The 27,164-nt window shown below is 45.7% G+C and overlaps 1 protein-coding gene across 1 annotated transcript in view; it reads right to left on the minus strand.

Annotated features, from left to right (window-relative positions):
• Nucleotides 1-40: 40 nt before the first annotated feature.
• Nucleotides 41-27,164, minus strand: part of Ldlrad3 (low density lipoprotein receptor class A domain containing 3) — a 159,609-nt gene continuing 132,485 nt past the window's right edge. Inside the window, exons 5-6 of the mRNA XM_028767047.1 lie at nucleotides 3,904-4,249; nucleotides 41-2,208 (exon numbers count right to left, since the gene is read on the minus strand). Coding sequence (XP_028622880.1) covers nucleotides 1,971-2,208; nucleotides 3,904-4,249 — 584 coding nt within the window. The 3' untranslated portion in view covers nucleotides 41-1,970. The remainder of the gene's footprint in view (nucleotides 2,209-3,903; nucleotides 4,250-27,164) is intronic.

Here is a 27,164-nt window from a genome sequence, read left to right on the forward strand (position 1 = left end):
CACACACACACACACACACACACACACACACACACACACACACACACACACAAACCCCAACTCAGTTTCTATTTTAAAAATGAAAGAAACAAACATCTAGGCTTATTTACACAAAACCAAAACCAAACAAAACCCCAAGTGGCTAGCTATCTTTCCTGCAGTCTAGTTTGGATTTGGTTGAAAAGGAAGTCAGTACAGCGTCATTGAAGGCCACTTCATCCCTGCTCCCTGCAGGCTCCCTTTTAATTAGCATCAAACAGGTTACTGAAACTTTCGTTAGCTGTGAAAAAATGCTTTGAATGGGTGGCAGCTGCCTGAGGTGGCACCATCTGGTTCCAGTTTTGTCCCTAGTTAGTATGGTTTACCCATGATTGCCTGGTTGGCAGGGGTGCATGGTGGTAGCATGCACTAGGGCTGGCTAGACATTGAGAAAGAAGAAAAGTAATCCAAACATACAGACAATGGATGGATGACTTGTCTCTGCATGTTTCAGTAACTCAATAAATAATGACTCCACGATGCCCCAGTGTAGATACTTGGCGTGTATGTGAGTCTGAGGTGACATTATGGGATGGGGTTGGGGAAAGGCAGCATTTTTTTTTTTTTTGCATCTTTCTTTGGACCTCATTAAAAGAGAAACAAGAAAATCAAAGAGATAGCTTTCCTATACACATATAAATAGTCCCTTAACTAGAAGGGAAAAAACAAACACACTGTTTCAAATGCATTTCTAAGAGACTTTAAAAAAAAAAAAAATCCAATGGGAACTCTTGACTCCAAGTTATCTATTGCCCACTTCTCTCAAGAGAAACTGCCAGGATGTCTGGCTGGGCCTGACCCTCACTCTAACGTAACCCTGACTTGGTGCACTGTTCCTGGGGTTTGTGTGTGTGTGGTACAGGGACCTGAGAGTTCTCATGGGTGGTATTGAATGTGGTTCTCATGTAAGTTAGAAAAAACTTGTGTCCTTACATCCAAATGCACATGGAAAACAGGCTCCCAGGTGTTCACAGAACTTAGGAGCTATCAAGGAAGCTGCATGGAAGAACATGTCAGGCTGGGCCTGTTCTCTTAGGAAAAGGGTTAGATCAGAATTTTGGCCAACTTAATTTAGGTCCTCATCCTTAGCTATGGTGGGTCATCTTGGAAGGGGACAATCCAGAAGGCAGGAAAAGGACTATGGGGCCAAGGCAGGACCAGACTCTGGTAACCTACACATTGGGAGCTAAGAACTCATGGCAGGGGTTTCCTACTTCTTCAAGGGTGATGCTGAGGATCTTACTTCCAGAAAGCTCTCAAAATAAATGAGGACTCTTAGGCAAATTTATAAGGCCAGGATGGAGGTTTCTGAGTCTTTCACAAAACCAAACTAGAGTTTTGAGAGTTGAAAGCTGTTGCTCATGTCAGAATATTTCTTTGGCCTCTGCTGAAGTAAGATCGATGCATAGGAGAGTACACGGTGGGACTTGATGCTCTCCTGGACACTTTTTGGAGTGGCCATCCAATAATGGCCTTTTGTAAGAATCCTTCAAGCTAAGTCTCCAAATGTATTTATAAGGTGGCAGCTCAGTAGAGACTCTGGCCTGATGTCTTCTGACCTCTTGAATGTTTGTCATGGCCCTAAGAACCCTGCCACAGACTATTTACACATGGCTTCACTCATGCCTGCCCAGGCACAAGACTACTGGGATGGACCAACAACAGCACAGTCATCTGAATCGTGAGTCTGTTAATCACAGGCCCCAAAGGAACAAACAGCAACTGTGCAGAGAAGACAGCAATGCATCCAGTTAACTAAGTGGCCAGAGGACAACATCCCTGAAATCTGAGGAGAAAGTGCAGTCAGCACCTCAAAATTTCAACTAAAGACATCTTCAAAAGGAGATCAAAGAGCGTCCCATGAGCACAGTCTGTTAGAATTCAACAAGTCGGAGAAGATCTACCCATATGGACTTTGGAATTGCTGGATTTCATACTTCTTCAGTGCCCCGGTTGGGCACAGAGTCTCTGGGCTCAGCAGTGCCCTCTGGAGGGCCAGGCTGCTCTGGGTTGTGGCTGCTGTCTTCCACACTCAGGAGGCTGCTGGCTGCCTGGGAGCTGGCACTGTAGGCGCTTCCTGATCGTGAGCGGTAAGGAGGCAGGTCAGCTTGGTTCAGAGACTCGGTGTCGGATGAATAGGGTGGTGGAGGAAGGTCATACCATGCAGGTCTGTAATGGAGAAGGCAGGAAGGCAGCAGAGAAAACACATTAGAGTCAAGACAAGGCAGGTGATGCAGACCCAGCTTTAACAGCAGCCTGTTTCTGAGCAGATGCCTATGAGAAGAATACAGGTCTACTGCCAAGAACAATGGCAGTTCTAAGACCAGCAAACCCAGTGGTCTGAAACATGACTGAACAGTAAGGCCAGTGTTCTCTGGCTGCTCCTGTCCAACTGCAATGTCAGTACCGTGTCTATCCTCTAGGCAGGCAGGAACGAGGTTGATAAACAACACCCTCCGATTACCTTGCATGTTCTGGGCTAAATAACTTATGACCAAGAGTCAAGGTTGGAATTGTGACTGAGTCTTTGATAAGAAGGGGATTCTGGATTCTTACTAAATCTCACTCTTCCTGAGGCCTTGGATGAGGTCACTCTCTCAATGCCCTATCCCCTTCTCTGTACCTTGCTTGCAACAAAATTATGTAACAGAAAAGACCTTCTGTTTTCCACTCTCTTTGCCCACTGCTGTGAGTCAGTGTGCCTCTGTGTACCTCTGCTCTGTTACCTTTATTGCTCACAATGACCCATGGAAGTAGGCATCACTTCCATGTCCACTGTCCTGGTGAGGAATCAGAGGCCCATGATCACAGATTAGTAAGCAGCAATGTGGGGAACTGGAACCCTGGCATTCTGTCTCCAGATTCATCAGTTTTATCCTTACTCTACGCGGGCTGGACCAAATGCAAAGGATGCTCATTAGGTGAGTGAGATCCAGCTTTCTCATCTGCAGAGATCCTAAAGCAGCACAGCCTCCCTCCATGTTTTGGAAGTATTGTTTGCTTTTGATGAGGAGGGAAAATAAAGACAAAGTCATACAGGAGCTGTCACTGGAAGGGTACATGGAGAAACCTGGCCATCCTGGAGGCACATCTACAAAATGCTTGATGTGACACATGGATGAGTCCTGGGCTCTGGGGAAGAGGGGACTCTGAGCAGGGGACCTGAAGGCAGGACACAGAATGTTACAGTCTAAGGAGACTCCAATAGCTAGCTGAAGAGCAGGGAATTGCAAGAGGGTTATCTGGCGTAAACAATGATAAAGCATGTGCTTAGCATATCTGAGGCCTTGATCTCAATCTCCAATCTCTCCCTCTCTCCCTCCCCACCTCTCTCTTTCAAACACTCATACCTGAACAGGCATGATTTAAGCCCTCCACTTTGACTACAGAATGCTTGGCCTTCTATATTTGGGGTTCACAAATAATGAGCATTCAGATACTTCATAAAAGCTTGGTGGTTCTCTATGCCATCCCCTTTACCTTATAAATGAAGCCAAGCAAGGTAAGAGACTTACTTATTCTCAGTCAACAAATTTACCAAACCTCTCATGATACTTTTCTGTAGGAGCAGACAAGGCCCAGAGATGGTCAATAGCTGTAACACTGTGGCTTAACCAAGTGGATGCAGGGATCCTTTCTCTAGGTCCTTGGATAAGTGATTTAAAACCATAGCTCCTTAGTTACTTCCCTCATAGATGTATCCAGAAGATAAGATGATATGGAACATTCTATAATGAACTGGTAACTGTCAATCACTGTTACTGCCTACAGCTACGGAGTACAAAGTCTTGGTGAGACTTCAGTAGCCCAGTGTGTGCACACTTGTCCCTCCCATGTCAGATGCCCTCCTCTACAGCCTCTCACCTTTGGTCCAGCAGGGCCTCTGAATAGGAGGGTGGAGAGCCTACTTCTGAGGCATTCTGTTCGGCCTGGGTAGCCACATACTGAACACCGTTATTGACATTGTAGGTGACGCTGCAGTGGTGGGGGTGGTCCAGGACCACCAGGCGAGAGAGCAGTACAGGATGCTGTAGTCGGTGCACAGGAAGAGTCATAAGGTTGTTCCGTTTTCGCTGATGATGGAGGACGAGTGCCAGTAGGGCCACCACCAGCACGAAGATGACAGAGCTGCCGATGATGGCGTATGTGATACTGGGGTAGTACACGAGCTGGTTTTCTGAGGTCACAAACACCTGCCCACTGCCTGGTTCTGAGAAAACCAGGAGAAAAGAGATGAAGAGAGAATGTTACAAGTGGACTTTCCTAAGGTTTTGAAAACCAAGCCCAGAACTGACTTGTCAATTAGCATAGCAGGACTATTCACAGCTACCAGAAGGGGCGACTTCTGAATGTCTATCATCTATTGAATGGATAGTCAGCATGTGGTATATCCACACACTGAACTCTTACCAGACCCAAATGTAAATACTGATACATGCCTATGAGTGTGAATTGTACCCCCCCACACACAAATAAGCCTGTAGTGATAACTGAAAAATTTGGTTTTTTTTAAAAACATTTCTTTAAATTATAAGAATGTGCTTTCATTTTAATCGCAGGTGTGGGATATGGGGCCGCTTCAGACTAATCGTAGCTGCTGACTGTGATTTGCCTCGTGCTCTAGCAGAGGCTTGGCTTTGTCAGCTGCACATAGTTTCTGAAATTGTGTGATGTTTGGAATTCTGGGTACTTTTCAGCAGGTACATATATGCTAGGCCCCGGAGAGGTGGGGTGGGCATTTGTTGGTTTTTCAGGGGTGTTGGTTGTGGTTTATTAGAAGTCAGTCGTGCTCAAAGAAGAAACTAGACTCAGGGATCTCTCACATATTCTCTGTCCCATCCTTCTTTCTCTCCTATCTAGTGTTAGGAGGATAAAGGGGGACAGGGATAAAGGGTGAGAAAAGGACAAACCCACAAAGTAACAAAGACCGGCTATGTTCATGCTGTTGACTGTCTATGTGATGTAAGAAGGCCTAATTCACAGAAAGAGCACCTGGATTCACTCAAGCGGGCATGAGGGGTCTCTCTGGGTCATGTGACAATGCTCTCAAACGAGACTATGATGATGATGACACATGTTGGGCAGTTAACTAAAAATAATTGAATTGTACAGTTAATGTGAGTGAATCTTATGTTCTATAGATAAGACCTCAAGAAAGTTAAAAACTTAGGTGTGGGAAATATAATATCCAGGGGTCATGAGTGAGAGAGTTCTTGGGGTTCCAGAAACCAGTTCTTCATTGAAAACAGTAAAGCACAAACTAGGGCGGCAGGTACACACATGCAGGACCCCAAATATCTGCAGAGCATCTATTTTGTGCCAGGCCCTGGGTTCATCTTTACAGACACAGCACCTGACTCTGGAGTCAAGACATGTCCCACCTGTTCTTCAACCTACTTTCTGCATATTTGCTCTTTGGAACATGCTAGCCTACAAAATGGGCTAGATGTTCTTTGGGCTTCTGAAGTATGACATAGATAGCAACTGTCACAGATCTAGAACAACAGTAGCCTGTGCTACATTCTCATGTGTATTTGATACACACAGTATTTAATATTGAAGTTTTAGTTTTGCTTTTCTTTTTTTTTTTTACACTTAGGGTCTCACATATTTCAAGCGGGCCTGAAACTCACTATGGCCTAGGATGGCTTTGATTTCTAATTCTCCTGCTTCTCCTCCATTAAGTACTGGATTACAGGCATGTGTCACTATTCCCCGTGTATGCAGTATGGAGGTGGAATCCCAGACTTTCTGCATGCTAGGCAAGCATTCTATCAAGTGAGCCAAGACAGTGTTTTTAAGATGAGCACAGTGCATCCTGGCAAGGTTGGGTCCCCTGACTAAGATCACTGAGGTTGGAGGAAGGAGTCTGATTGACTTAAGCTAGGATGTGACACTGCTCTGAGCCTCAAGATTCACTAGATATGTAGGCATTTCCTCAGGTCTCAGGGTGAAGGTCTGGGTCACCATATCTGCTGACTACCAATACCTTCCTCTCAAGTCACATGTCAGTGTCTAAGGTGACCTATTCCCAGCCAGCAGGGCACAGCTGACCACCACAGGAAGTCCAGGCAACCAGAAGAGTCTCTTCCAGAAACCTGGGGACTCCTTGTTGGTCCAAAGAACTACATCAACCCACTGTTGTGCCCAGTTGGAGAAATATTTTAGTTTCAGTCCCAGAAGGTAAGTTTGGGACCACAGCCCTGTGCTTCTTCAATCTGTGACTCAGGACGAGGTTTCTGTGGATCCCAGACAGACCATCAGTCTTTAACCTGAAGTAGCACAGAGATGGAACTAAATTATTTACTCCCTTCTTCAATAGGACTGGTGTGTTTGCTTTGGTTATGGCTACAGTCCCAGGGTGGAAGATGAGACCTGGCAGGCAGTAGTACTCAATAAATGCATAGAACACAACAACAAAATCTGTTTATTCACACTCTATGCTAAACAGTAGGTGATATTATTATTTCTGTTTTTAACTCAGAGAGGTCGATTAGCCTTTCTATGGTTACAAAAGGAGCCTGGTCACTGGATATTTTTCTTCATCCTGCATGATGTAGAACGCATGATCTCTGCATTCTTGATTTGGAAAATAAATCATCCCAATCTGAGACAAATGAAGACCTTCCCCATCAGGTCCCTTCTCTCTGTTAACTGTTCTCTCTAGTCATAACCAAACTTGGACTCAAAGCTTAGGGGGTTCTCCAGGTTCCTGGCAGTCGTCATTCTACTGTACCCTGCACATCTGAACTGTACAGAAGGAAGCAAATTCGAGCCCTTTGAGAGGTGGACATGTGTATCTGTACAGTTAAGGAAAGGAAGGGGACTTGGACTTTCCTGGAGTCAAATGACTGCCACTCAGCTCTTAGCTTAGGTAACTAAAAGCATAGTGGGGCCAAGGGGGTAAGTAGGGAGGGGGAGGGTCAGAATTCAGGGCTAAAATTCTCTGGCTTATTTCCTACAGAGACATGAGAGCTTACAGAGCTCTGGGTCCTGGAGCCATCACTTCCAGGTGCTTGAGTCCAGGCAAAGTGATTTGACTTTCATAAGCCTTAAGAAATAGCAGGGCTGAGAAAGTTAAGAGCATCCCTCCCCAGGTCATCAGGAAGAGGCAATACACATGTGAGTGTTGAGCATCGTGCCCGAGACAAGAGTTTGCACTCAGCAATGCTAGTTCTTTAAAAAGAAATATTGCTTTAAAATGGCCATGATGAAATGTGCCTACCACAAACAGCATTTTAAGTATACAGTTCAGTAGCACTAAGAGAATTTAGGTTGTTGGGCAAATATCACTGCTGTCCATCTCCAGGATCCTTCAGCTCATGCATATGCATTCTTGATATCCTCAACAGCCATCTCTGACAAGTGGTCAAGAACCCCTGCTGGGGAGTGGGCTAGGGAGGGGCAGATTTTCACAAGGAAAATAAATGTGTCCAGAGACTGTGAAACTCTGACATCTGCGTGACCATTGGCAGCATTATAATTACAAGAGGAAGCTCTTTAATGAGGGGAGAGCAAGGGCTTTCCTCTCTGAAGGATCTCACTGTTGTCTCGGAAAGCTGGCTCTCCCCAGCACTGCCACTTTGGCAGCCGAGAAGCAGCGATCACATCCACTCAGGGAGTTATGATGCCACATAACTCAGAGCTGCCTGTGCTCGTTTCTGCTCTGTGTGTAAAATGTCATCTTGCATTAATTCATTAACTAGGCCCACTTTTCTTAAGAGCTTAATGAGCCTGCTGGCCAAATTACTAACATCAGAGTCGTCTGCGACCGACCTGCGTTCCAAGTGTGTGATCCACGGATAATGAAGTTTCCATTTATCCTGGCTGTTCCTCAAGCAAATGCCCTCCCTGCTCTACCGTCAAACATCTTAGATCCTACCCCCATCTGCTTCTGCTCCATATTAATTCATCTGCGGCTACTGGCCATCTCTGGACTCAAAGCAGTCAAGGCCCCACAGTGGCTGCTGCAGGGGCAAGCTATGCTTTGCACTGTTCCTGGGTGCTCTGTCCCCAAGACGGACATCTGAACACTTAACAATGAATGATAGCTTTCTAGCTAGTGTCCTGGGAGAAGAAATGCCTTCAACTAAGTCAGACATGCCACCCAGGCTGCTGCAGGGACCACAGCAGCTGAGAGCTCTGACTTGGTGTTTCTTCCCTGCCATACATTTCATTCTTACAGATGAAAATCAGATTTCCTGCAGGATACTGGCATTTTGTCCATTGGCTCCGCCAAAGGCTGTGTTTGGGCTTACACTCTGCTGGGTGGGTCTTGGAAAAACATGCAAATTCATGCCTGACGTTTATTCAGGTGTGGGTTGTGGGAGAATAAGTGGGTACAAACATGGGGTAGCAGGAGAGGTTAACGACATACAATAGCCCTCTGTATGTACAAGTGGGTTCCACATCTGAAAACCCCTGGATTTCAGAAACGGTGGATTTGATACATTCATCCTTACTGACTATGTGTAGACATTTTTGGGTCACTAGTCCCTAAACAAAACAGTGTAAGAACTAGTTATGGAGCACCCACACTCTTCTAGGTATAAATAATCAAACGGTGACTTAAAGTACACAGAGAATGTATGTGAGTTCTATGCAAATATTATAGCATTTTATGCAAGAAACTCCAACAGCTGTGGATTTTGGTATCATGGAACCAATCCATCACAGATACCGAGAGATGAATGTATGTTAAAAATATAATTATTTTTGACACAGTATCACAGTAAAAGTGAGCAATATTTTTTCCTTGACATGGCTGAGGTTCAAACCCAGAGCATTGTGCATGCTAGACAAGCACTTTACCATCGTACTATGGCCCCAGCCCAGAAATTACATTTTAGTATCAGCGTTCATGAAAACATTGTTTGTAATAGTAAATATAACAGACAAAATGTAAATGTCCATCATCACAGCTTGATTTAATAAATTATGCTGTTTCTCTATAATGTTACTCCTATTTTAAAATTTACATAACATACACTGCCATGAAGTATTTGGAAGATGTATTGATCACTAAAGTTCAAAGAGAACAGCTATGTTTTACATACTGCTTTACAGTCTCTCACTCCAAGTTCTCATGAGTTAGAACTACACTCCCATTTTGCAGTCTTAAGAGGGTACAAAGTTACTCTAACAATGTGTCTAGAAGTGGGGCCTTGAGGAGGTGACTGGGATTTGATAAGGTCACCAGGGTGGAAAACCCATGACAGAATTATGGGGGCTTTCTAAGGAGAGGGAGACGGCTAGGGAGCCCTACACAATCATGTAAGCTGCTTGCCTCAAACACATGAGGATCTGAGTTCAATCCCTAGAACCCACATTAAATAAAAGTTGGAAATCATGACACGCATTTGTAATCCTGGCCCCGGGGAAGCAGAGACAGGTGGACTCTTGGGGCTCACTTCCCAGTTAGCCATGCTTACTGGGCTGGCCCCAGGCCCGAGAGGCCCTGGCTCAAAGGGGAAGGGGTAGACAGCACCCGAGAAATGACAACGAAGATTGCACATGCATACCCATACCCACACACCTCCTGACAAAGAGACTCAGGATGCAATCTCTCTCTCTTCCCTCCCTCAATCCTTCCCTCCTTCCCACCTTGTCTCACAATGTGTAGCATCTTGCACCCACTTAGAAAGTCCCCAATAAACACAGGCTCTTGACTCTCTAGAACTTTGAACAGAACAACCTTTTTTTTCTTTTATAAAGCAACGAAATTTCAGATATTTTATTTCAGTAGAACAGTGTGAAATGGGCTAAATCAGAGAATGTTCCACACAGCTCTGGAAGATGAGGAGATGGAGATGCAGGGAGTTTCTATGTGGAGCTCTTCATATCCTCACAGAAATGAAGGACCTCAGGGCTCAAACCTCACTGCCCACTTTCCAGGGACACCTCAAACCAAGGGCACATTGTTTAAAGATGGCTCCTAATCCCCAAGGCCTGACTTCCTGAGTGCTGAATTTCCTGTTTCTGGAGTATTTGGTATGCCTCAAACTGACTACTCAATATTCCTACTTTGTGTGTATGTGTGTGTGTGTGATGCATGTGCGTGTGCATGCACGCGCATGGCAGGGAATCAACTCTTGTATGCCTTTTATTTCTTCGGACTGAATACTTTAACAAATCAACTTTATTAAGGTGTCATTTATGCACAATAAAATTTCCTCTTTAAAATGTAAGGCAGATAGATGAGTTTGGCAAAGTGAACACAACTATCCCCACAATCACGATCTGGAGCCTTCCATTCCTTCCTATGCTATTCTTTTGTGAGATGGCTCACCTGGTAAAGGGCTTGCCACCCAGCCTCAAAACCAGAGTTCAATTCCTGGGACCCACATGGTACAATAATGAGACACTTGGCTCCCATAAGCCTCTGACCTCCACAACCAGGTGGCAGCGTGAGCATGGAAACACATACAAGAAGTAAAGTCAAACATAGTAAAACTGACGGCTGGCTTAGTACTATCGAGTAAGAGTATTTCAGATGTTCTGGGACACAGATGTTTATCCCATTGTGTTTCACAAATTCTCTTCCAAGCTGTGGTTTCATTTTTCATTTCCTTTACAGTGTCTTTTTCGAGAGAAATGTGTCTTTCTTCTTCTTTCTGAATTTAATAAAGCCCTCTGCAGCAATTCCTTCTTAATGGTTTGTGCTTGCTCTATACTATCCAAGGAACCCTCTCCTAAATTTTTACCCAGAAGGAAAGATAGAGCTTTAGTGCCTCCATTTACATCGATGATGTACTGCTAGTTAATTCCTGTTTATGGAACAAGATAAAGGTCAAGGTGCTTTTTATCAATCCACGCTGACAGCCAGCTTCCCCGGCACCACTGCGGCACCGGCTTATCCTTTGCTATCAAATTACCCTGGCCCTGTGCTGCAAACCAACATACCACGCAGGCCTGGCCACCTGACTCTGTTTGATGGACGTAGAATATCTACCTTAATGCCTACAGCTTCTAAATTGCACTCGATTCTCATCATAAAAAGCCATGTTAATTATTAAGGATAAAGCAAAAGAACAATGTTAGCCACAGACAAAATGCTTCCTTCCTTCTGCCAACCAGTCAGAGCTCCACTAGATGAAAGTTTAGTTTACAGTGGTGTAGACCAGGTTGGCAAACTTTGTCAGGAATGAGAGAGTAAATATTGTATGCTTGATAAACTACCCAGTGTTAGTCAGCTACTCAACTCTACCTTGAGTATAAAATTAGGAATGATGACCGACATAGTAAGCACTTGCCACACCTGCCCTTACTAATAGCTGTGATTTCAGGACTTCCAGAGCCTTTACTAGGTTCCTTGTGATGGTGCCACAAGGCTGAGGAGATTTCATGAGCCCCACTACTATGTGGCTATAGATAGAACGTACATCATCTTTCAAGAGACTATTTTCCCATCATTCTAGAGGCTGTCTTTCAATCAACCAGGTGGGGACATCCTTGGCCTTTGAACATAGGCTGGAGAAAGTCTTGTGGCATCAGTTCCAAGCTAGAAGGACGTAAGCTGGTATGGACTGTCTCGGCCCTGTTCTCTTCCTGCAGTGGCAGCAAGTCCCAGCTCCCTGGCCACAGCAGCTGAAGTTTAGTGTCACTGTTACGGATAGGAACCTGCCAAGTAACCCACAGCTGTGCACCTAATCCTTGGAGGAATGAGCGATGCCACCCAGTGCCTCCCACACTCAACAAGACTGAGCAGCAGGAACTGATTCTGTTTAAATTCTCAGGGAGTCCAAGGCTGCTCTTGTGCATTTACCACATCGAGAGCTGCTCATAGCTCCTCCCGTAATCAGTTCATCAGAGCCACTTCTGCCTGCAAAACCTTATTACCCAGGGAAATGCTGAGTGCGCACACTGGCAGCTCGGAGTGCAGAAAACTATCTGAATAATTCAGGGAATGGGCTAGTGACGGAAGCATTCCACCCAGGGCCCCCAGGGAGGAGTTTTATTAGCCATGAGCAAATTCACTGCTTCTTGAGATTCCTGATATGAGCACGTTGACCCAGGGCCCCTGGGCGCCGTGGGGCAGGGCTGTTTATTTTGTTCTTGTCCCAGGGACAGCAGGTGTTTGACAAGGAACCCCAAACCAATCAGGATCCTGCATCATGGGTCCTGCTGTCTCAACACTGGAGCCCTGTTTCAGAGTCTCCTTCTCCAGCCACTGTCACCTACACGTTGCTCCCGACTTCAGCACTCTAACCTCCTTTCCAGATGGTTACAGGATGTTCCTTTAAGACACAGATTCACTTGCTCGGGTCAGTCCTCAGCTCACAACCCTCAGTGGCTTCCCACATGCTCAGCACAAAGCAGGGGGCCTCACTTGGCCTCCAGGCTGGACAGTTATTGTCCCTGTGGTCACTCTGACCTTCAGTGTTGCCTCTTACTGACTCATGCTGCTACAGACCTGCTGGGTTCCCTGTGGTGTTTTCAAGACACTAAGTGTCTGTGCAGCATCCATTTTCAGCCTTACTCCCTAGGATGGGTAGGTGGGTAAATTCCCAGGCACCATTGTCTCTACTCATTGTTATCCACTATCAATTGTGGATATCAATTGATATCACTATCAATATCCCTATTTTCTACTGGAATGTAACCCTACCAGGGCAGAGTGTACCCTTGCTTGCTCATCCCTGTACAACATCTAAGCCTCAATAACGACTTCCTGGGGGAGGGTGGCAGAGGGCCCTAATGGTGGCTATAGCTGGGCACCTCTGATAGAATGTGCTTCTCAGTGACTCTTCACTTAGATTCACAGGCAAGAAGCTCGTCCCAGGTCACAAGGCCCAGAAGTAATGGAGCTGAAAGTGGAGCCCAGGTCCATGAGACCCACATCCGGGAAATTTGGGTTCCTTGACAGGTTTTACTAATCAAACCTACCAAGGGTGTTGTTTCAGAGCAGGCAAAACTGGGGCTGGGCAGTTCAGATGTAGAGACCTCATCTGGCATGTGAAGCCCTAGGTTCAATGGGGTGGGGCGGGGGGAATCAGACAATGAGACAATGAAAAATTGTTCATGGTTGAATCAGCTCAGAGTTACAGAGAAGACAGTAGGTGTCTGTATATCAGAACAGAGTCCCATTCCTCTGAATAGTCCTCTTACATGTTTGGTTGGGGCAATGACATCTACCTGGGACCACTTATATATAAGTCAGGAGTGTGAAGGCAATGTGGTTTCCTTCCTATGTGACTAAGATGCTAAGCTGACACAAGGACCTGTAGCCTGGGCCTGGCTCTGCTGCCTCCCCAACTTTTCCAGAACTTTCTACCTCTCAAGGGTAGAACCCCAGCTTGTTATTGTGGTACTCAGGTCCCAAGTGTTTGTCTAGTGCTTTCGAACATGGCTGTTTGAATTAGCCACAGACACAGCAGTCAAGGTCCTTCAGACATTTATGACTTGTCTAGTGCTCGGCCCTGCAAACCCTGCGTCCCACAACCGCTTGGGCTAGAAAAGTAGTTTCATAGAGAAACAGCAGGAAGCTGGTACCAGCCTACGCTTGAAGGGCTGAGAATACAGTTCCTAGAAAGTCCCAGGATCTGAGAGACCTAGCAGGTGCCTGGCTGAGTGCTTAATGGGGAAAGAAGTATCACCAAGTGCCGCATTCTGACCTTTTGGTGCTTCTCCCCTCCAACTTTCCCGATGCTTCCACTAGACTAAGCCAAGGGGAAGCTGGCTGCGGCAGCCTGGGGATCTGTACCACACAGGGAGGAGACATACTGAGTAGAGGAGCCAGCCTAGGAGCCAGCACAGGGGCCCCTCTTCTCTGTGGGACCCCCATGCTGCTTCTCCACTGGACCTGGCCCATTCTGCCATCCTCCTGGTGCCCCTGTGTTTGAGAACCTCTCCACTGTCTCCTCTGTTGGAATTAAGTGGATCCTTTCCATGTCTTCTTTCCATGTCATCTTCCTGCTGTTTTTATATCAGCATCTATCAACATGCAGGAGGCCAGGGCTTTAGGTGTGTGTGTGGGTGGGGTGGGGGATGAGCATCGCACTACGCAGGAAGCACCTTCCTTCAGAGCACTGAGTTCACCCAGAGTCAAAGAAATGAACACTGTCTATATGAGAATAGCAAGGGAGTAGGTCACTGTCCATGTGGTCCGGCAGAGACTGAGGCAAGCTGAGGGCAGAGACTGCCTACAGGGGCAAGGCACAGCTTCTTGGTGTGTGTGTGTTCGTGTGTGTGTGTGAACTGAGTGGTGGCTGCTGGTGCAGAGAGGCTGAGGCTCTCACTGCCATGAGGAGTCTTGTGTAATCAGTAAAGGAGCAAGTCTGCCTTCTACTACTCGTTTCTTAATTGGAAGCAGAGACCCAAGTGAGGAGGCAGGCAGTCGCTAATCATGCCCTTGCTGATTGGGGCCCATTGTTACTGGGATTCATTGGCTTCCTGGATTGTTTCAGAGACAGCAGTTTGCCTCCATGGCTGTCCTAGAGCAGGCCAGAACAAGCTGCTTTCCTGGGTTGGCTGCAGCAGGGTCTGAGCTGTGTTTTCCCACGAGGCCTATTTATTCATTCTTTCTCTCTCTATCTCCCCTGCTCCCTCATCCTCTTCTAACTCATGTCTCCAAATGCCCCAAATCCCACTTCTTCTGAGTCCCCAGCAGAACCTGCCCTAGTCCAATGTTCAGTTTCCCTGCATCTAATCTCAGGGAATGTGAGGATCAGAGTACAGAATGTAAGCACAGGTGCATCTACTTAAAAGGATCAGGCTGCCCAGTAGTTAGTCCAGGTCTGGGGGGTTTAGAGGCAAGGTTAGCATCCTGTCCTGTTTGCCAGGCACTAGACGGATGACTAAGGGCCACTAACTCCACCCTTCGAAAAACACACTGTAAAACTGGGATTCAGAGCCTGCGGCCACCAGAATTAATATAAACATTTAGTCTATTATTCTTTTTTAATTGAGCCGAGTGAACCCGTAAGAGCCCCATCCAGGGGTGACTAAAGCCTGGAGGTGGCCATTTCCAGCACTCCTACTATGGCCTCTGCACCCATGTTCTCTCAAGGCCACTAGTCTCAAGGCACTGTCTTGGTGACAGTAAAGCAAGGGCATCCCCTCACTCACCCTGACTTTCCTGTTTAAAACAAACATCCTAAGGGCTCATCACCTCTGTGGATCCCTATTCCAAGCACATCTGTCCCAATTTAGACATGGATTGGAAAAGCCTATCTAAAGGGCAGACCAGTAAATGACTTAATCAAAAGGGTGCCATGAAAACCCCACTGAACCATTACCATGGCAACTTAGGTTGCTAAAATTAACTGAAAGGGAGGGGGTGATGGGAATATTGGGGCTGCAGAGCATCAGACCACAACCAGTAACAGCTAGGACCCCACCCAAAGGGAAGTTGGGGTCGGGGAAAGACCAGCTACCAAATGGCTTTAAAGACTACTGAAGGGGCCTGGAGAGCTAGGAGAACAGGCTCTAAGTTTATACTCACAGTGTGAGTGAGGGGCAGGAGGATGAAGAGGAGGAGGAGGGAGAGGAAGAAGAAGAGGAAGAGGATAGAGGGACAGGGAGATGATAGCAAAGAAGCAAGTCCCAGATGGGAGTCGTACATTGGTAGACATATCCCTGGAATTTCAGTCATTCTCATAGTAAAGGAGTTTCCAGTGCTACCTGGCCCCACCCCCATAACCTGTTCCTACCGCTGGGAAAATGGGGGCAGGTTTCCTTCACTCAAACCAGGAACTCCAGAGAAATTGGCAATGGGTATCCTTCCCCAACTTCTTTTTTATGGTGTGTGTGTGTGTGTGTGTGTGTGTGTGTGTGTGTACACAAATGAAGAGGCCAGAGGACAACCTGTTGTTCCTGGCTGTTCCTCAGCTCTGGCCACCTTACACTTTTGAGAAAGGGTCTTTCACTGGATGGCCAGGGTCCTGGTAGGGTAGGCTGCCTGGTGAACAAGCCCAGGGATCTGCCTTTGTCTCTGCCTCTGAAGCTCTGGGATTGCAAACGTACACTAACTCTAGCTTTTAAAAACAAACGAACAAACAAAACAAAACCCCCTTTTTATTGGTTCTTCGTGAATTTTACATCATGTACCCCAACCCCACTCATCTCCCCTTCCCCTTAAACCTGACCTCCACCCTTACAAACTCCTCCTCAACAAAGAAAAAGAAATCATGGAAGTTGTAGCATGCCATGGTGTGTCTCACAGTAAACCCCTTTCTCTACTCTTCTTTGCTTGCAAATGCTCAGGGCAATGGCTTGTTGGTCTGGTACAAGGCCTCTGGTTTCTGCTACTCTATGATACTGGAACTTCACTGGGACTCCTCTCAGATACACTGTTGTTGCCCTGTGTCATGGAGATCCTGTAATTTTGGATCTGTAGGACCAGCCCTTTCATGTACTCCAGCAGTTCATCAATGGGGTAGATATTAGGGTGGGCCAATTCAAAGCCCTGGATCTGGGCCTGAGAGGAATCTGAGCTGGTCAGCCTATCAGCTCTCCTGCTCTCCTGTCCCTGGGGCCTGATCACCAGCAAACCCTGATACAAGGGCCAGTTAGCTCTAACCTGCTGCCCAGGTGAGGCGCAGGGCCCACTGACCATGCAGCAACATAGGTGAGGGAGAAAGGTCTCCCTCCTCTTGCCCCTTGCCACCAGTGGCAGCCAGGAGAGCTGGCTCTAAGGTCATCAGAATTGGAGAACTAGCCTGGCCCCTCACCTGCTGTAGCACTTGGGAGAGCAGTCCCTCCACCTCACCTGGTCAACAGTGTAAAGCTGGCCGCCTCTAGCTTCTTTTAGATATGGGTTCTGGAGACCAGATTCACTTTACCAACTAAGCCATCACCTCAGACAAAGCTCTTTTTCCCATCAATTTCTAACCTGCTCATTCCAAGGACAGCTCCTGAGGATAGTGAAGACTTGAGGTATCCTGCTAAGACTCTGAGGCCTCGGATCTAGTCATCTGTGAGGAGCAATAACCTAGAGACAACCTAGGGAAGTAGCTGACTAATGGCCTCTCAGTCAAGAAGCGGGGCCCAGGGCAGTTTCAGAACTGGCTAGAGGGGAAGGCATTTAATTGGCTATTTAAGGTGGAAGCAGACTTTTCTTTTTTTAATGGGAATTCAGATTGCTTCCAAGACTTCATGATGAGGGTAATTGGAAGTTAGGGCCTGGGTGGCCTTTTCAGAACTCTGCTCAATTATGTTATCACTTAAAAAAACATCAAGGGACGAGTGCTGTGGGCATGGTGGCCAGAGTTCCTTCCCACCATTCCCACTGCAGACCACAGAATGGTGTTAAACAAAGCAATAGCAAACATCAGAGAAGACAGCATAGATGTGTAGACTTGAGATGAATTGACCCACTAGAGTCAAAGCTTGGAGGGAAGAGTCCCCTCTTCTGCACAAGGTAGAGCTTTAGCAATTCTGGGATTCCTCTCAGGACAGTCTCAGCTGCTCCTGCAAGCAACTTAAATGAATATCCGTGCCTCCCAGAATTTGCTGAGTAAGGACTGTGCAGAATTACTATTTCTATTGCTTACTGTATCTATTTACCTGGAGTGTTTGGTAGAAGCTGTAAAATTAAATGCTTAGCAGTCATTCTTTAAACTCAATGGTCAGTTGGTTTCTGGTCCAGTAATAAGGCTTGCTGAGTTACAATGCAATGGTTTATTGAGCCTTCTGTGACAGCGGCCAGGGCAGAATATGCTAACTCCAGCAGGATTTGAGAGCAGGGTACTTTGATCAGTTGGGGAGTATGGCATAATCACCCACAGATAATACTGCAGGGAAAAGGCTCACCCAATAAGCTTGGGAAAGAAAAATCTGTCTAAAAGTCAATGCAAATAAAATCTCATTAGTAGGTACAGAGAGAACAAATTCCCTCTGGTCCCACCACGGATCCTCCAAGGGCATGTCCAGCCAGTTCTTGCAGATGGAGGCTCTGGTGTTAGACTGAGTGAGGGCTTTCAGTTATGTTCAACCCAGGGCCACATCTTCCTCATTCTGCTTCCAAGTGACCACTGTTGGCTACCTCAACTTCTTGTCTTGTTCTTCTCTACACTGTCTCCACATTTTCCTCGCCTTATCTGTAAAGTTCTTTTCCAGCAGAAATTAAGTTCCCGGCACGTTCCCTGTTCTATGGCCTAGGAGAACCAACCCACATTCCAGACACTGATCAAGAGAGGTCTCTAAAATCTTTCCCTCTAGTCTACAGCCTGAATACCTTCCAGCACCTGTGCTCTATCCAGGGATGGCTAAAGGCTGACCTAATGCTTGTTTTTGTTGTTTTGTTTTTATAATAAAGTTTGATTGACACAGCATCATACCCATTCACTTGAAAATCGCCTCTGGTTGCTTTTCTGCTCCACTGTTGAAGGAGCATAGTTATGGTGATGACTTTTTAGACTCACATAACTCAGAATATGATTATCCCACATATGAGCTAATTCTGAACATGTAGTCTAGTCATGCAGAACATTAGCAATTATGGCCAGAAGATATAACTACTAGTGTAAAGAGAGAGAGAGAGAGAGAGAGAGAGAGAGAGAGAGAGAGAGAGAGAGAGAGAGAGAGACACATAAAGAAATCAAGGAGAGATCAAATGCAACTCTTCTCCCCTGGCTTTTGCTCCCTTACCCTGTTTTGAGACAGAGTCCATCTATGTAGCCCAGGCTGGCTTTACACTCCTAATCCTCTTGTCTTTGCCTCCTGGGCACTGGGATTACAGATATTCACCATGATGCCTGGCTGATTTTTGCTTCTTTTGTTGTCTCAGAAGCAAGCTACTAAAATGTTCCTACAGGAAACAGCAAACTTGGTCTCAATATCAGCCATGAAGCCCTTGAATGACTAATACATCTGTCTGCTCTCCGCCACCATGATCTCCCCGGGAGGCTGAGCAGTACTGTCTGCCCGAGCAATCCTGTCTTCTTTTTGGATGTCTCATGTTTATGCCTCTTGACATAAAGGCTTGGTGGAGCGGTGGGGCATTTTAATGTTCTCTAAGACAAAGCTCTTCACTTCAGGCTTCATTCCAACACCAGGGCTCTCCTGGGCAGCAGGTCACAGGACCCAACTGTTCCATAATAGATGAATAACTACAGGGGCTGGGGCTATGAGGGACTCAGTATTATCTGCTTGATTCTTAAAGGGGAAATAAGAACGAAGTTTCCCTGGGGCCACTTTAGAACCCATGTATCCCTGTTGAAAGCCTTCCAGCCTACCAAGACAGGCTGGAGTTCAGCCACACATTTTAAACAGTAAAAGGCTGCATAAACCAAGCAAGTGAGAAATCAAAGCCTTTCTGTTGCTGACTGAGGGTCCAAGCTGGTCTTTGCAGGAAGAGGGACACAGATCCACAAGGATCAAGATGATAGGAGAATGAACTCTGTGGAGCGCCAGCCAGCACAGAGCCCATTTCTTCACTCATTAAACATTTACTAAGCACAGTCAGGGAGTCAAAAGATGTCCAGTCACTGGTACATGGGAGTAATCATTACAGGACAGACAAGGGACACTGGGAACCTCAGACCTACCCCAGCTAGTTATTTTGGTTAAGATTTTATTTTCTGCATAGGCTCTACATGCACTTTTCAAAGCTGAAAAGGCAAGAAAAATAAGCTGTTTCTCTGTCTTCTTTCCAGCCCCACCTCCCCCATAGGTGACCATTAGCTCCAATATTTGTTTTGTTCAGCTTTTTTTTTAGTGTAGCTTACCATAAATAGTCCAGACATTAGCAGATATCTGCAATTTTAAACACACTATGCCTTAATAAAGCACAACAATACTGACTTGGGAGTGTGTCTGTCTCTGTAACGCAGGCTGGCCTGGAACTCATTTTCATTTCCCCTCAGTAGTTACTAATTATCTTGAGGGAAAGCCTTTAATATGCAAATATCCTGATTTTGATTCAGCGTTCCCCCACTAATTTTAGCATTCGCCAAGGATCTTACCTGCAGTTATTACTATGTTTGTTCCCATAGTAATATTGTTTTCAATTTCCTTCATTCATTTGCTTCTGTTTTTCATTCACTGGAAATTTTCTGCCAGGAATATGTATTTGCCACTTCTCTCATTCATTCATTCATTCATTCATTCCCTTAGGTCCTCTTGTTACTTGCATTAGATGTACTCATGCATTTTATTCTAGTCTATGAGCAACAATCTAGTAATATTTGTGAGGCAAGTGCTCTACCAGTCGAGCCACATCCCTAACACTAAGCTTTAATTTTGTCCCCAGCAAATTCAGGTGTGACTTGCCATCAATGTGACAGTATTTAAAGGTAGGACCATTAAGAGGTGATTAGGTCATAAGTGCTCTTCTGTGGTATGGATAAGGCCCTTGAAAAAGTTGTCTTATGGACTGTTGGTGAGCATGCTCTACTGCCACTTGAGGACCCAGCATTCTTCAGCTCTAGAGGAAGAGATGAATTATTGTCTTGGAAGCATGGCTCAGTCCTCATTAGACATCAATCTATGGCCCCTTGATCTCAGACTTCCAGTCTCTGGAGAATACATTTCTGCTCTTTACCATTATCCACTCATGGGCATTTTGTTATAGCATCATGAGACAAAGATACTATTTATTCTATTGCTCAAGTTGTTCCAATGTTGTCCATGAGGGGTATATTCAGATTGACTCATGTAACCTTTTGCTACCATATCCTCCAACTCCATTTTTTAGTGTTTTTGCTTGTTTTGTGAATGTCTTGCTTCCAGAAGATGCTTCATACTCAATTTGGATTTCCCAGCCCCAGGCCTAGAACCAGTATAGTAATTCTATAGCGAGTGCATCTTCTGTGAAGATATGCTGTCGCTGTCATTTATTGAAACAGGACCTCCAGTCAACAGCCAGTCCAAGAGGAGCTGACGACTTCATTCCAGCAACTCACAAGACCTGAGTTCTCTCAGTGGCCATGGGAGTGGACTGCTGGTAGATTATCTCCTGAGATGGGCCTTTAAATGACCAGAGCCCCTGTCAATGGTGGAACTCCAGACGTTAAGACCCTGAGCCAGAAGTAAAGTCCAATCATGCTGGAGAAGAGCTGGGAGTGAGGCTGGTCTTACGATGATAGGACTCTCGAGGTATTTTGCTGTCTAAGTCCCTAAAAAGAGGGCTATTGCTCTCTTAGACTGGTATATCCTTCCCAGCTCAGCCTCCCTGCCCACACCCCAGTCAATCCCAGGACTCAAATGGTCAGCGAGCTACATTTCCTCTGACATTTGGAAATATTTAGAAATAAGCATCTTGTGCTCCAGCCTCCGCTTTGATGCCCTGTGACTATACTTCAAGGCTCAGCCTGCTCTCCTTGTGGAGTTCCTGATGCTGAGAGCTTCCTGCCAAAAGACACTGAGCTTCTCAAGGGCTGGAGTCTCATCTCAGTCACAGTTACAGTCTGTCCTCCTCACGTCTAAGCACCAAGATCAGCCTTACACACACACACACACACACACACACACACACAGGTAACACTATAATATCTGCAAAGCCAATCCATAATAATAAGCCGTAAATTATGGGTTTATGATCAACCACCAGCCCTGACTCTTACCACACACAGCATCAGCTATAATAAGCACTATTAGCACCACTCAAGAATTCGTGAATGAATGTTCCCCTCTCTAATAAGGATTTAATTTTCTGGACTCCCGATGAGCTTTCTCTCCCATTTAAGAATCTCCGAGTCAGACAAACGAGGAATTACTCCTGACCAAAAGTCAAGCGTCTCTAGCTTAATTCTGTTGTTTTCACACACCAAGTATTCTTTCTGGTGATATTTTTACCCAGCACACCAGGGAGACACTGCCAATCACACCCACATAAGGTCTACACCGAGGATTAGGGTGAGGGACGCACAGGCAGGAACAAACAGGTTCATGCCAACTGACAAGCACTTGCATGTCTGGAGTTTGTAAGGCCCTTCTTCATCCCGGCAAGGCCCCTCCTGTGATAGTATCTATGTCCATCCAACTGCACTAATTGAACACACACATGCAGGAGATAGATAACTGCATTCTTCATGGGCTTTAGAGGAGGAGTACATATCGTCAGTCATGATTACTGATTTCCCCTGTGAGCTCAACAGGACAAACCTAACCCCAGCTGTCCTGAAGCATCGTGTGTGAAGGCAGATAAACAAGCTGCTCACTCTTGTTAATCTAGAAAGATTCCGGCAGAGTAGAAGGAGACATGGCAAACCTTCCCGATGCCTTTGGTTCAGAAGAACTTCCCATTATGAGTCTTTAAAAAAATAATTTATTTATTATTATATTTTTAGAATTTTATGTGCATTGGTGTCTTGCCTGCATGTATGTCTCTGTGAGGGTGTCAGGAGAGGCATGGGTGAAAGAGAATGCTGGGGCTTTTCCTAGGAAAAGACTAAAAGACTGGCCACAGTTGGCCTGAGGGGTTCTTGCTGGTGCCTGTGGACCATGGCAACACACAGCTGAAGGTGAGAATCCCCTCTGCTTAGGGAAGCTATAGAAAAGGTCAAGGCTTTGTTGCCTTAACTTACCCCAAATCTATGGGGTTTGTTAGAATCAAGAATATAGCAAATGTCAAATGACCAGAATATTGACCTTGAGTCTCAGTGGAGCTTGAAAAACACATTTTAGACTTAGAAAATTCTGGTCACTTATGAGTGAAGAGGGGATGGAGCTGGGGAACTCACATGGAAGGCATTGCTATGCTCAAGGGCTTGGGTGCACAAGAATAAGAGTCAACCTGGATCCTTGTCCCTTGGGGAACTTTTGCAGTGCTGATAGGATAAGCCAAGAGTAGAAATGCCCAAAATACTGAGCCAGCTTGCTGGGAAACTTTCCTAAAGATTGGAACCAGAGCAGGGGAAAGCAGACAAAAACAAACACCCTCCAACAAGGCAAGGTCAGGAGAGCGAAGGTGAGCGGAGTGCCCAGCCACTGGCTGGCAGGCTGGTGGGCTGGCTTTTATCGGGAGGGAGAAAACTGCTTGCTTCTCAGCACCCCAACACCCCTGTTTTGCTGCCTCTAACACAGAAATACAGAGACAATACAGACCTGACCCACTTGGGACAGCAGGCTTATGATGGGGACTCACAGGGCACACTGTAGAGACCCTCTGATTTCCCTCTGACACTCCTGCTCCCTGCAAACCACTTCTGCCTCACTTCAGTAAGTTTGCTCATCAATACATTCAGCTCCCAAATTGCTTTAATTACAGAACAAGGAAATTGCTTCACTTGGCGAAAGGTTCTTTCCCGTTCTGCTAATGGCACTCTGGTAGCACGCCTATGATGAGATTTTTTTTTTAAAAAGACTAAAAACCATTGAGCTTACTGAGAAGTGGAGAAAGGCTGTGCAGATAGCACCTACTGTAGCTTAGGCTGGACCCTTTGGTGACATGCAATTGCCTTTAGATCTCACACACTGTTCTAGAAGGTGGCCAACAACCTCTAAGAAAGGGGCCCAGGTAGAGCAGCCTCCTTTGGGCAAGATCCTCAGAAACGGGAACCTTAAGACACAATCCACATTGCTTCATTCTTTCCTATAAAGATTCTAGAAAGTTCTTTGTACTTACTTAAATATACAACCAGGGGGCATTTATTGAGATGTCTAACTCAAATTTTGGTTCTCAAAGCATGGAGCAAGACTGAAGACAACCTCTACTGGGACATTTTCCTACTTGGGGCATGAAGCCTGTATCCCTGAAGAGGGGTTACAGATGATGCTCTGATGCCCAGCCTTGAGTTTGGATCCTGGCTTCTCTATTCACTAGCTTTCCATCCTGGCAAGTTACTTAAAACCCCTAAGCCTTCTTTTTCAGTAAAATGCTCTGACGTATTTGTTAAGAACAGCACAGTGACTGGCAAACAGTGTGAGTGCTCAATAGACACCAGTGGTCCAGTAGCTACTACTACCAGGCCGTCCTCAACACCACTTCTGCTGTTATTTGTCATGATTCCTCCTCAGGGCCTGGCTTTGCTGGCTGAGCACTTCTGACATGCCTGTCTGTAACAGAAACAGAGCTCTTGGAACGAAGGGAGATATAAATGCCATCTTTCATCTACAATGGGGACTGAAACAGGTTCTTTCTTACTCTCTGCTTGGAAAAAAAAGGAGAGTGAATGGCTGAGTCGTCTTAGTGCTAAAACAACCTGGGCCCAAATCTCCACCTGCTACTTAGTGGGTGAGTAACTGAGCAGGCCTTGCACGGAGAATGGTATACGAACACCTCAATGGTGGCATGCGCTTTACCACAAGAGGTGCCGTGATTACACTGTAGCTGTACTCCATCTCCATATACCGCATGGCACGTACGGATACCCTTCACGAATGTCTACCAAAGGAGCGATCCCCAATGGCAGTATGAACTGAAATCAAGTGGTATCCTCAGAAAGGCTGAGCTGATCTTGTCAAAGTCTTCCACAGTACTGTCCAGGCCACACCCTGGACAGTCTTGCATGCCATACAAATGACTCAAGGAAACTAGAAACCCACATAATTAATAAAAGAAGGATGGCAACGCGTCTTTATATTTCGGGGGGATATTTGTTTGGGCAGACTTTGCTAACAGTTTGAAGAAACTACAACACAACACTGCCAGCTAAAAGTTTAATTACACACAATTGCTTGCTGTGAGTTCCTTTCCCAAATGGTCTCATGCATATTCATCACTGTAATTACAGTAGTGAAAAAACCCACAACTAATTATTCCATGTTCCCCATCTTTCACATGTCTAGAATTTTTGCATAATTACTGTTGAAATTAATTGCAAGTTAGTTGATTTTATACTTTGTCCTTTCAAAGCCTAATTGAAAATTAATTTAAAAGACACACACACACACAAAAAAAAAAGGGGGAGAGGGATTACCAACCACCTGCCTTCAGCCACTGTCAGATCTGGCCTCTTACACATAAGGATGTGATCTAACGACTGCAGGCTGAATGGAGGGTTCTTCACGTCAAGCTATAACAGAAAACCAGTCATCTCAGCTCCACATCTATGGGACAGCAGTGAAGACATGATGGTGAGGAGGCCTTTGGTGGCCAGGTTGGCTTCTGATTGGGTGCTTATCATGTGATGACTAGGTAGGTAAATCTATTTCTGGCCTTGAAAGAAACTCAGCATTTGGTTTTAGCACCCCAGTCCACTTTTACCTTCAAATATCTCTGTTTCCCATTTTTAAGGCCTACTTGGCATTTAAGAAATATCGTATATGTATATGTGTATGTATATGTATGAATATGTGTGTGTGTGTGTATGTATGTATATGTATATGCATATGTGTATATATATTCTGGTAATAGAGTTACAAATAGTTCTTTCTCCTAGTTCTGCTATGGAACTCTGTTCCCACAATTACTTGATCTGAGTTATTTTTATTCATCCATAAGGGACCAGGAGGGAACCATATACTGAGACTATTTTCTTTAAGAATTTTTAAAATTTAATTAAAAATCTTTTAAAAAAAGAACTATTTTTTAATGAGTACAGATGTGTCTGTGTATATGTGTGTGGATGGATGTGCACATGCATATGGATTCTTCAGGAAGCCAGGAGAGGGCACTGGATCTCTGGGGTTGGAGTTACAGACAGTTGAGAGCTGAAACACGGGAGCTGGGAGCTAAATCGGGATCTTCTGCAAGAGCAGCAAGTGCTCTTAACTGCTGAGCTATCTCTCCAGCCCCAAGTGTCTCCTCTTCTAAGAACACTAACCCTGCTATGAGGGTCATATTCTCAACATCTAATCTCCATGATGCCAAAGGGCCCATGTCAAACAGCATCACCTAGGGAGTAGAAAGGAGGGCTACACCATGTCACTTTCTGGAGAGGATACAAACTTGAAGTCCCTAGTAAAATCCAAACAGGTCTCCTCTTCAAAATAGGACACAGTCCCCAATGCCCCAGTTCTCAATTCTTTCAATGTTTCAGGTGTCTATACTCCTGGGCCTTATGAAATGACACGTGAAAATATCAAGGGCGTGAACCATTCCATATCCAGTTTCAAGCATAGGCATGAATTTAATTTAATCTCCCTACCTAACACAGTGTCTGTCTTATGACATACAAACAGTGGACCCACAGCTATTTCTTCACGGATTGAGAGAAAGACATTAGTAGGAAACCTTTGGAGTGAGTGTCATTGCCTCACATTGACAGAGAAAAACAGACAAGTTGGGAGAGAGCAAGAAAATCTTTTACAGCCACAGTTAGCAGCTGAGGCAGCATGTGGTGCCACCAAATGTTCTCTTCCCATGACACGGTGATCCCTCTGCATCATCTGGCCACACCACCATCCAGCCAGTTCAGATGTCACCTCCTGTCAGCCACAGTTTCTTCTTAATCCTCAGTCTCAAGCTGCCTGTTATGGACTTAGTGTCTGAGTCATCCCCAGATTCTTAGGCCAAGGCTCTGACGCTGGTGTAGCTGGGCTACTGGAAGATGGTGCAGTTTAGACGGAGTTAGGAGGGAGACTCTCACAGTAGGATCCGCATTCTTATAAGAGACACTAAAGAGCTCCTTCTCTCTACCCAGTGTGGACACAGAGAGAAGGTGGCTGTCTACAAACCCACCAGATCTTCACCAGGGACCAAATTGGTCGACTCCTTGATCTGAGACTTCAGCGTCTAGATCTGTGAGAAAGGAACACTTCTGATGCTCAAGCCACCCGGCCTGTGCTACTCGGTAAAGCCTGGGGTACAGACTAAGGTGGCTTTTCTGCAACTTAGCTGAATAACCTTGATTACCATCTCACACACCCTGGTCTGACTCAGGGCCAATCTGTGAGAGTGAAAACCAAGAGGAGGGCAAGTCAAAATGGAGAAGATGGCCCACAGCACACAGGCAGCTGGGGGAGCTATGGCAAAGACAGACTTAGTGTACAGCAGGCTTCTGCCACTAAATGGCTGGAGTGAGCCAGAGTGTGGCCATAGAGTGGGAACCAAAGCATCCACCAGCCCTAAAAGGATGCTAATAGGGCCCTCACTGAGAGCACAGAGACTCTGTCAATCAGATCACAGAGCTTAAGCGTGAACCTGCCAGTTACTGAGTCACCAAGAGCAAACTGCAAAGCAATTCACACAGCACAATCATTGATTTTTTTCTTTCCTGTTGAGTCCATAAAAATATCTCCTTTAAAGGTGACTTTAGTGATCCCAGCCTTCAGCAATATGAGGACAGACAAGTCATCTTCCA

The sequence above is a fragment of the Grammomys surdaster genome, unplaced genomic scaffold (assembly GCF_004785775.1).
Source record: "Grammomys surdaster isolate TR1022 unplaced genomic scaffold, NIH_TR_1.0 170, whole genome shotgun sequence".
Classification (NCBI taxonomy): Eukaryota; Metazoa; Chordata; class Mammalia; order Rodentia; family Muridae; genus Grammomys; species Grammomys surdaster.